This window comes from Heterodontus francisci, chromosome 19, assembly GCF_036365525.1.
Source record: "Heterodontus francisci isolate sHetFra1 chromosome 19, sHetFra1.hap1, whole genome shotgun sequence".
In the NCBI taxonomy this organism is placed as follows: domain Eukaryota; kingdom Metazoa; phylum Chordata; class Chondrichthyes; order Heterodontiformes; family Heterodontidae; genus Heterodontus; species Heterodontus francisci.
Window position 1 is genome coordinate 73,775,261 of NC_090389.1, and position 11,844 is coordinate 73,787,104.

The following is an 11,844-nucleotide window of genomic DNA, read 5'->3' on the forward strand; positions in this document are numbered from 1 at the left end:
TGGCTGACCTGGTTGTGTTCTCAACTGCACTTTCCTGTTTGTCCCCCACAACCCTGGATTCCCTTATCTTTCAAAATGGACAGATGCATAAGCTAATATTTTCATTGATTCAAGAAAGGACAAAGTACCAATGCATAACAGCTATTCAATAGCCCAATATCTCTGGACTCCCAGTTTTAAATTTCTTTTATGTTTACTTCCTTGTTTTATTTCACTCACATTATGGTTGTAGATACTTTTCCCTACTACGAGAGTGCTATAATCGCACTTCCATTTGCATGTCAATCATTCTCCTACACTAACTTACCAGGTGCCAAAAAAGGTCTACTTGGATACCTTCTAATCACTAACTGAGCTGTACCAGCATTAACTGACAACTGCAACTCTTTCTACAGTGCTCTTTTAGAACAGAAATAAAGCCATCTGCTTTAAATCAAACTCACTGTAGAAACATCTGAATTACTCCAGCACAAGTCACCATCTTCAAGATAGAAAAAGTAAAGGTAAATAACTGCTCACAAATAAATGCCTTTTCACCATAATTCTTTCTTCAAAATACGCGTTATTCAATACTGCTATAGACACAATGATGGACTGACGCATCTTTTTAAATCTGATACCAATAGAGTGATACAAAAGCAAAGCAACTTAAAATTGTGAGTCCTTTCAGGCCTCACTATTGCAATGATATAGACAGACATATAAAGAACACATATCGAAAGGAAAGATGAGTTAGGCTTTTGAGCCCATCGAGGAAAACCTTCCGTGGAAACCTATGGTCTTCCATCACAATATCTAACTGCTTCTTCAATGGTTACAGTTTTTTTGCCTCTTCTATCCTACCAGGAAAACTTAGTACTTTAAAGAGGGCCAGCTTACAAATTCATTACATTTGACTAATCCAAAAGAATGGGGAAGAACTAGAGCCTGCAGTAGGTGAAACAACGTAAAACTGCAAGCTATAATTTAACAAGGTGCAGCTATGTGGTTGGGAACTTTGTAGACAAGTGAGTAAGTGAAAAGGGTGTGGCCTTCCTTGAGCACAAAGCACTCAATCTAACTAGAAATGACTAAGTATCTACAATTATAAGCCTTCAAATAAAAGATAGCAGCATTTAGCCAAAGTCTAGCTCTCCCTCCTCCCCTCTCTTCAGTCCAATATCATGCTGGAACAAGATAAAGAACACCTTGCAATGCAGTTTTTAATTTCTTTAACCTGTGAGAACTGCAGGAAGCTGCCAAAGCTACTGGACTCTTGACTTAGAAAGAATTGCTTCAGTGATGTTTGTGACCTCTCCATCAATAGGCAGCTCTCAGCATCCTTCTTGCTCTTGGATTCCTGGTCAGGGCAGTCCATCATAATCCCATGGTCACATAGCTTGCAAATAAATCACTATAGAGTGAGGAAGGACCAAATGGATAAGATACCAGAGAGCTGCCTGTGGAAACATGTGCCAGCACAAGTTACCGCTTTCAAGGTAAAAGTGAAAAAAGTAGATTCCTCTAGGAAGGGCGACAGAGAATTTTCCTCCTCTCAAGCACTGATTCACCTAAGCATAACAAGACCAAGGTTCATTAGACAGAAACAACCACCCAGATTTTGCAGTCAGTGGTGAAGTAACAGCACTCGCAGCTAACCTCGAAGAAAGCTTCGAAGAAGCACTAAGATCTAGCAACCTCTGTGGAGTGGTCTTCCCCTATCCCGAAGGCAGTTTAAATTTGGTGCCAAGTCAAGGTGCTGCCTTGATGTCAGCAAGCAGATAGCCAGCCAATCACTGAAGTATGCACACACAGCAAACCAGGAAGTTTAAAATCACTGAATCCATTCACTTTTAATTTAAATTTTCAGTTAGCAAAATAAATGATGATTGAATTGAGATAGAAGCTAAAATGATAAACTTCTAAAAAAAAGAAAAAAATGTTTTTATATTTTTAAAAATGTGTGGATTTTGTTTTATTCTGGAGGAATTTGACATTCCATAAATATAAAATTAGCTTTTCAGGGCCAGAGGGTGCATTTAGCAGTAATTATGAAATGAGTACTGTAAAAAGTCCAGTTACACCTCATTCAACAAGGTGTAACTTTTTCAAGGGCTTTGACAGAGAGACTAACAGCATAGAAGTGAAAGCTTTCATCAATTCATAATTACAATGGAGACAGCAGTCTGTGGGAACCTCTACAGTGCACCGTATGGAGGAGGGTAGACTCACTGACAGCAACTTCTGGATTTCCACTTAGCTCTGTGCACGTGCAAACTCCCGAAATTTCTGTCAGTTTCAGTAGAGTAATGACTGCAAAACTGTCGGCATTCGCCATCATTACCACAGCAAAATCCAGGCCAACAAATTGAACTTGGTGTCACTATTTAAAAATAAGGGGTCATTCATTTCAGACAGAAATGAGGAGAAATTTTTTCTCAGAGGGTCGTGAATCTTTGGAAACTCAAAAGGCAGTGGAAGAAGAGTCTTTGAATATTTTCAAGGCAGAGGTAGATAGATTCTTGATTAGCAAGGGGCTGAAAGCTTATCGGGGGTAGGCGGGAAGGTGGAGTAATCAGTTCAGCCATGAACTTATTGAATGGCGGAGCATGTTCGAGGGGCTGAGTTGCCTACTCCTGCTCCTAATTCATATATTCATAGTTAACAGCAAAATATTATTGCTGTGGGTGAGATGGGTCAGACAAAAAAAAGTGAACCCACTCCTATTTCTATCGGTTTACTGCATTTATCTCACACAAACAGCCATATCCATGGCAAGTTCTGGAAAATCATCGCAAAACAACATCACCAAAGGAACAGTGAATATACAGTTTGTATCCTACCCAATGATCCAGATGCTATCTGTTCTCTAACCAAATGGTAGACGAGCAGGCAACTGGCTTCCTGCTGCTGTGTAATGGCCACTAGGAAGTGTGTGAATACAGCCCTGAGGGGCAACTGCTTTGCTCTGCCCATTATCCCCATATTTAATAACTGCATCAGCAGACCCATGGCATTTTTAAAATTATGGATCCCTGAGATCACTAAATTGCTGTCTTGCTACTTTAATTTGGAATAGTGTCAGCAGTTGAGATATTGCAGAATATTATCCCATCTGCTGCCTACATTTTCTGGAGAATCTAGCTAGGAGTTATTGAGCCAGTGCGAGGGAGCAAATTAACATTAGTATAGAGGCAATCATTAATCCAGGTCTCCAAGGATAAATTTCCTTCAACTGTGAGTGCTTATTCATCTCTTTCACACTGTCAGATTTAGTAACTCCTCACAGGCTCTTCTCCCAATGCAGTCACTGTTTTACATTAACCTATTCCATCAGCTTCCATCCACAGCTAATGTCGCTTGTAATGCACAATTACGACAGTATCCACTGCAAAAATTAACATTGTCCTCAAATACAACTGTTTATTTCCATTCAGATAAAACAGAGTTTCAATAAATTATAAGCAGGTGAACAATAACAGGTATCACGAATAACTGTTAGCTAAGCAAATTCCTGAAAGATTCTAAATATACTATGCTTGTTTTGAGAAATCCCACCCTATGTCCACGATGTGCATTTTGGAGTGTATTTTCAAACCATCCCTCTCTTATCAGCATACACAGGTTAACCCCTCAAAGTCTATTGCCACTTATAGCTTTGCATTATTTTGTTATAGCCATAAATTATCCATCACAGCTCAGCTCCAATCCACAGTCCAACACGCACCCATCACAAACAAAGTGCAGACTCTCTAAAAGACTTACCTATGAGGTGGAATACAAGGCACTGAAACCACAGGTGCAGCAGCCCGTTTTTCTGCTAGGATCTTCCGTGCCTTCTTCATTTTTAGCCTCGACTTAGCTTTGGCTTTTTTCACTTTCTCCGAACTGGGCCCCTTCCCATCCTCGCCTTCGTCATCTTCCTCCTCCTCGCCTTCACTATGGGAAAGAGCAGGGGGCTTGCGTACTGACCCTGGCGGTGTGTGAATGTCACAGTATGCCGTTTTCCGTACGCTGAACGAGGTGCCATTTGCACCGGTTTCCCGCACAGGCTCCATTTTCATGTACAGTCCTGCCTGTTGTGCACAGGTTACATGGAATGCTGTGTAACAATTGGCTTTGTGGCACTGAATACATGCCCCTGACCCACGCTGCTTACAGATATAACAAGTCAACTTCCAGCGAGCTGGTGGGATGTGCTCAATACTGTCAATTGGCTCTAGGAAAACAGTGTTCGCAAAGCAGACTTCTGGGATCCACAGGGCACAGACCACATGAGCCCATCGTCCATCGTCAGTCTGTTTAAATGCACCACCCTTGTTGGGGCATAACGCACAGTCCACCGCCCGTGACGGTGACTGCAGACACCTGCGGCAGAGCCACTGTCCCTCGGGGATATAGGGGACCCCATAGCATTCCTGGTGAACAGCTAAGTTACACATATCACAGAATAGAATGACATTGCTATTTTGGCATTCGCCATCATTACAGATACAGCAAACGGCATCTTCGTCAATCAACGTGTTCGGGTCTCCCTTGTTGTGGCTTTCAAAGTATGATTCCTTCTCCAGCCGATCCATGAGGTACTCAAACACCTCCTGCGGGATAAAGTTCACTCCTTCGATTTTCCTTTTCTCATTCATGATGTCCAACCACACATAATCCTCCTCATCCATGTCATATTCAACCTCCTCATCCAGCTCCTCCACTGACTTTTCAATGTAGCGGTAATATGACAACGGGCGAGGAGGAGCATCTGATGCACTGTGGTCAATTTCACGATAGATCACTTCTGGCAGTTTGGTGGCAGAAGCAGTGGTGTTATGGCTGGACTCCTTGCGCTTGTCCTTGTTTTTATGCTTGTTAGCTTTCGGGGTTGCCGTCGGCGTCTCTGCGTTTTCCTTGTTGCTGTTGCACTCAACAATATCCTCCGCTGTTGTGTCATCCTCTGACAGCACCTCCAGATTATCAAAAATGCTAATCCTGTGCAGCCGCCCCTCAATGTCCACTTCGACCAAGCGCTGCGCCTGAGCATATGTCAGCATCTCCCGGCTCGGTGACTGGGAGATCTCCGATGGGTTCGGAGACTGCTGTGTGCCTGTCCGTGAGTTACGCCCCTTCTTCTTGGGTTTCCGCACTGGCGTCTGCTGAGCAGGGTTGTCATGATCATAGTGGTATAAATGGTACTCAATGCCACTGTAACTTTTGTAAATTTTCCGACAGCTCTCCACGGGACACTCATATGGAGGCTTGGTTGCACGCAGGTTGTGACAAAATGTTTTCACATCAAAGTCCAGACCCATCCTGCTATTCCTGAAAACAGAAATAAAATCCAATAAGTGTTATAGAAATATATGTCGACAGGAGAGTTTCACTTTATACACACTTTTAACATGGTCAGACAGCATTTTGCACTGGAGCTCTAAATGCATCGCAGATTTGGGTTTTGCCACTGGCGGAAGGACTCCGACATGGAGTGGAAATCCATGAGACAGTAGCCCTTTCTGGACTTCTCCAATGCACCTTTCTCAGTTTAGCTCAGTTGGTACTGATCACACCAAAGTGTGAAGACTGTGGGATTTGAACTAATACCCTAAACTGACACTCTACTGGAGTATTGAGGGAGTACTGCATTATTGAAGGTGCCATTCTATGAGTGAGGCATCAAACCTGTCTGTTTCAATGGTTCAGGCAATGCTAAAGATTCCACTGCATGATTTGAAGATGTGCAGAGAATTCTCCTAGTGTCGGCCCAATATCACACCATCAATCAATATTGGTAAAGAAAAAAATAACCATTCATTTCTTTGCATGTCTGTGGAACGTTGCTGGCACAAATTACTTTAACCAACATAACAGCCAGTGCACTTCAAGGAAAAAAATTACACTGTGTGAAGCTTTTGGGAATATTTGAACATGATAAGATGTTATATAAAAGCAAGCTTTATTATTTATTAGCACCTAGTGGCTAGTTATCAAGTGACACTGGCAAATGCTCAGGAGATGATTGCCTGCCTGGCCTGTTAGTCAAGCAGAGGGAAAGGAGGAAGAGGAGAAAAACATATAAAACTTTTTATTAAACAAAACTGACAGGTAAAGTTGGAAGCAAATTCCTAAAATTCACTTCAAAGCCTGACAGCTCAAACATGTATTTTCGAAGCTCAATATTAAATCTTTGCATGGTGCAAACAGACATGATCTTACAAAAAGGGGCAGTTTTTTTTTTAGATGTTTCAATATTAAAATGGAAATCAAACCATCCTTTTAAATTTGCTAATGTCCAGTGAAAGACTTTCTAATTTTCTCAATGTAAGCAATACTCAGACTGATTTCAATTATCTGGCCTATTTAAGGCCACATTTGTAAGTTATGGACGTACAATGAGTTGTGTAGAAATTTAATTGTGATGCAAGTATGGCCAGAGAATTGAGTTTTTAATGTAGTCTCAAAAGAAATTAAAATTTTAATAATGTCAATTTATTCAGTCAGTTTTATAATTTCAGCTGGAGTCTATCCCACTTTGAACACATAGAAACATGAACCGGACAGTGGAAAATGGCCCATATCGGGCAGCCTGCTCTAGTCCATAAACGCAGTTCCACATGCGTTTTTATGGCGATACTTGTGATTGCATTTTCATAAAGGAGAATGTATCTACAACATTTTTTGTATAGGAATCGTGTATAAGTTTTTCTTGAATAGTTTTCTTGAATTAACTTAACTCTCCAATCCAAGTTTGCACAGCTTCTACTCAATGCTAGCTGGTCAATAAAAAAACTAATGGATTTAACCACTATTCCTAATCATCATTTTAACCATTAATAAAGCATTTCCTGAGAAAGTCAATCAAATGTAGGTTTCCATCAATCAATCCAGTTTTTTTTTCAGTTGGGTTAGTGGAGGAATTTAAATCAAGGATGCATTGCACAATCACAGTACAGGGTGACAGACTGGGTACGGTCAAATGCCAGCTGTGGGTGCTATTCACAGACCAGCTTTGTATAGATGGCAAGTTGACGGGTCATTAGGCAAAGCACCGAGGAAAACATTAGCACTGCTCTGCTTCAGCCACACGTTGGTACCCACCACCCAGCTGCCAAGAGTGCTGTCAGCAGATGCGGTGGCGCCATATGTAGTTGCTCAATGTCCATGCTGAGTAGGTACAAGAGGAAGAGCAAATAAAACAACAAAGTATTGTATTTGAAATATTTAACCAACTGAATAACTGATTTTCAGTGTGCCAAAAGGCTGACATCACTGTATCTCACTCAATAGAAAGTAGCAACTTTGATAAGAACACAAGCAAAATTGTCACAAACTATTTGTTGCTGCACAAGGGAAACACACATGGTGCCTCAAATGAGCTGGAGTTCACTCAGCACAGTATGATGAAAACACACTGCTCTGTCTGACTAAGCTCATCTTCGTCCAGTGTCACGTGGCAGCACACATTGCTGTGTTTGAACAAGCCCCTGGTCTTTCAATGTTGTGCAACAGGAGCACTTCACAGTCTCTAAATGAGCTGGAGAGTATTCAGCTCTTAATGACAGTAATATTATTACTGTGCCTGAATGATCTAATGTTCATTTAGTCCTGGGTGACAGTAGCACACACCTGGGTCTTAATAAAGATAAGTTTCACTTAGCACTGTATACTAATGCATTACTGTGGCTGACTGTGTGAAGTTTTATTCAGTACATTAATTACTGTGACTGAATCTGCATTTTTGATTCATACAGGAACACACTAAAAGGCCAAAGCATAAGACAAATGAAAGAGAACTGAACCAAGAAGCCACACTAATAGTATGATTTAATGAACCCACATACGGGATTAAACCCACATCAATATTCCACATTTGTCTTGTACTCCTTTTTATTGATCCTGTCTTTAGTTCCAGGAATTAGGAACGAAAACTTTCTGCTGGCAGCTCAGAATATGACACTGCTGCCATGAAATGAAATTATCACCCGAGTCACCGAAGCAAGAGTTTGAACCCATTGCCTACCAGACAAAAAAGGGGAATTTGCAAGGATGCTAAATATAACACAACTCAAATACATAACAAAATCATGGAAATGTTTTGGCATTTTTATCTCTTTTGATTTGTAATTTTATTTAATAAATACATTTATTGCTCCCTTTGTGTACCCACTCCCCAACCCCATAACGTCTGAGCACGAGGTGCAAACTACTCCTACGATTTCACTGGCGACTCTTTTGAGTTGTCTATTAGAATATGCATAACAGTAGTACAACTTTATTCACTCCACAATTTTGCTTCTAACTCTCCTTATGGAAAAGTAACTGGCCTCAACTTAGCACTTCCCAAAACAGGTCAACAACAATTTGCCACATACGAATCGCAGGTGGAAATTTTTATGCAATCTTATTGCCAAAGTGAGTTTGTCTTCTTTCACACAGACTAAGCAATCAGGGTTTGTACACACGGATCCCAGCATGGGTGAAATTATTTGACAACCTTTATTATAGACAGTGCTTTCATCTACACAGTAGGCTGAGGAAAGATGAACATCTATTCAGCGACTGAAAAAAACTGAAGGAAAGGAAAAACAAAACAAAGGAAAGAGAGGAACTGAATACAGAAATCAAATCAAAATATTAATTAAAATATTGTCCACTACATGTTGCTTCAAATAGTCAAGCATGGAATGACAGCCTGGACATGCAACTGTGGCACAACAAAAACAACATGCATTTAAACAGTGTCTTTACCTAGTAAAACATTCCAAGGGGCTTCAAAGGAAGGTTATCAAATAAAATTTGACACCGAGCCACATAAAGAGATATCAGGACGGGTAATCAAAAGCTTGGTTAAGGAGTTCATTTTTAAGGAGGATCTTACAGGAGGAGAGAGAGCTAGAGAGATTTAGGAAGAGAATTCCAGAGCTTAGGGCCTAGGCATCCGAAGGTATGGCCACCAATGGTGCAGTGATTAAAACTGGGGATGTGCAAGGGGCCAGATTGGAGGAGCACAGAGATCTGAGAGTTTTTAGGCTGGAGAAGAGAGAGAAGCAAGGCCACGGAGGGATTCGAAAACAACGAGAATTTTTAAAATCAAGACATTGCCGGACCAGGAACCAGTGTAGGTCAGTGAACATAGTGGTGATGGGTGAGCAGGGCTTGTTGTAAGTTTGGATACAGGCAGCAGAGTTTTGGACAAGCTCAGGTTTACAAAGGATGCAAGATCGGAGGCTGGATAGGAGAGCACTGGAATAAACTTTGGAACAAGCTAATAATAGATTTATAAGAGCAAATGAAAATAACATAGCAAGTGATCTGATTTTGAAAAGTAAGACTTCGTTTCATAACAAAGAACAATGACTTAGATGAGTTGGTTAACAATGACTTATATGAGTTGGGGCAGTGCAGTGGTTAGCACTGCAGCCTCACAGCTCCAGCGACCCGGGTTCAATTCTGGGTACTGCCTGTGCAGAGTTTGCAAGTTCTCCCTGTGACTGCGTGGGTTTTCGCCAGGTGCTCCGGTTTCCTCCCACAGCCAAAGACTTGCAGGTTGATAGGTAAATTGGCCATTATAAATTGCCCCTAGTATAGGTAGGGGGAAAGTGGGGATGTGGTAGGAATATGGGATTAATGTAGGATTAGTATAAATGGGTGGTTGATGGTCGGCACAGACTCGGTGGGCTGAAGGGCCTGTTTCAGTGCTGTATCTCTAAATAAATAAATAAAAGATAAATCATGCCAGCCAGCATTACTCTTGCAATTCTTGTGATTTCACTTACAGAACCACAGATCATGGCTGCAGCAGAGGCAGCTTAAGCTCTTGTTTTGTAAAAAAAAAGGGACATGTGGAACAATCAGTGATCCACCTTTTATAAATAGAAGGGTTACATCTGTGAGTACACCATCTCACTGTCATATTTTTCATTAGATTTCAGACATCTTACTTTTCACAAAACTGATCACTTAAACAAGACACAAGAACATAAAGGCCAGTAATTTCCAGTTAGTTCTCCTGGCCTTTCCCCAAGGACAGCTGCTTAACTTCCATAAGAAAAGTCAAACACTTATCTTCTAATTGAGCCAAAGATGTTACTATGGAAACCACTTCGCCACACAAAGCACCTTAGCAGTGTCTGAGACAGGCTGACTTGGCAGCTGAACATTACAACCAGCTGCAGACAGATCATAGGCTACCCCTGAGCAATGCCATGGGAGATCAGCCAGTAATCAATAAAAGACTTGAAAATTGAATTTGCTTGCTTATGGAGCAAAGTGGACTTTTAAAATCTATATTCAAATACGCTGTCTTGAGCAAATGTGTTACAGCAGATACAATCCCATGTAACAACCAACCCTGTACACAGTGCAGTGATCATATAGGCACATCATAAACAACCTGCATGCTCAGTGCTGTGATGCAAAACGTTAACTCTGCTTCTCTTTTCACAGATGCTGCCAGACCTGCTGAGTGGTTCCAGCATTTCTTGTTTTTATGTCATAACCTATGCTGTTTCCACAGCACAAACTGGCATGGGCACCTCCTTTCTGCACAATTCCGCACAGTGTAATTGCTACAAATTTTTTCAAGTCCAGCGTTGTGTATATATCACAATGATCATCAAATATTGTACAAACAGCAAGATCACCAGACAGATGTTTCAAATCCAGTGCTTGCACAGACAGCACCCATGCAAGAATTACATGCACAATTTCATATTCAATAACAAAAAGATAACTTCATACACCATTCTGCAAGCAAACCAGTGACCACATTTGCAATGATATTTCAAATTTCATCCTCCTTACATATGCACAGCACAGAACAAAATTCACTGCAGTCAAATGACAACATCTTACAAACTAATGTCAACCAGTAATGGACTCCATTCCCACCCATCTATTTTATTCATCATATGTTCACAACTGTGCTAAATTAACATTTAACTCCACTGATACATCAGTGAGATTGCTCCCCGTTTATCACAATTCTCATAGCAAAGGACATGAGCATAGCCAGCAAATGGCGATGACAGCCATTTGGGCCTGCCAAAATCAGCATACAAACATACAATAATAGTAAAACAAACAACTGATCTGGATTTTCAGTAATTATCTCCCCGCTATCCATAACAGCCATAGTCTAGGACACTATGATCCATTCAGCAACCTCCATAAAGCAACAGTTCTATAAATAAAATGGTAAAATGCATCAAAATTAGTGTTGGTCTTTAAAGTTGCATTATGGCATGTCTATCAGGCTATATTACAGTAAACATTTATAACTGAAGAGGGAGGAGATGCACTTATGAAACATTTAAGAGAGTAATGTCAAAATATAGATATTTAAGTATATTACCAAGTTAAGAGGGTGGATCATTTCTGATGTGCTCCTGTGGTGGTGTCAGTGCAGATGAGTGATGGTGTGTGTGATTAGATGATGGGGGTTTGCTGTGTGCTGCTCCAGACCAGGCCCATTACCATCAGGCAGTCAGTAAAGGAACCAGACTGTGAGCTCCATAACAACAGCATCTCTCCCAGGGGCATCCCCACCCACACACAGAGGAAGTCAGGGTTCAGGAGAAGGCTTTAAACAGAGCCACACAGTCCAGACCTGACCCACGCACAGCCCCGGCCTCTCCTGCCCTCTCACTGTTGGCAAATGGCTCTTTCCCCCTCAGTTTGAATATTAACCCAGGGTTCCACTCACAAGATGGAACAAAGGCGCCTCCTCCACCAACAACTGTCTCTAAATTCTATGTACAGCACATTCAACACAGTTTACTGCACATTAATTTCGTGTAATAAAGTACTCAACGTGGAAGGAGGAAATTCTGACAAGAAATATGTGCATCGCGATGAATGAGGTGCGTTCCATTTATT

The 11,844-nt window shown here is 41.2% G+C and overlaps 1 protein-coding gene across 2 annotated transcripts in view; it reads right to left on the minus strand.

Moving 5' to 3' along the window:
- LOC137380197 (peregrin-like) overlaps nt 1–11,697 on the minus strand; it is a 60,723-nt gene extending 49,026 nt beyond the window's left edge. For both annotated transcript variants that reach the window (XM_068051982.1, XM_068051981.1), the window contains exons 1-2: nt 11,321–11,697; nt 3,745–5,292 (exon numbers count right to left, since the gene is read on the minus strand). In XM_068051982.1, coding sequence (XP_067908083.1) covers nt 3,745–5,282 — 1,538 coding nt within the window. In that variant the 5' untranslated portion in view covers nt 5,283–5,292; nt 11,321–11,697. The remainder of the gene's footprint in view (nt 1–3,744; nt 5,293–11,320) is intronic.
- Nucleotides 11,698–11,844: the final 147 nt, after the last annotated feature.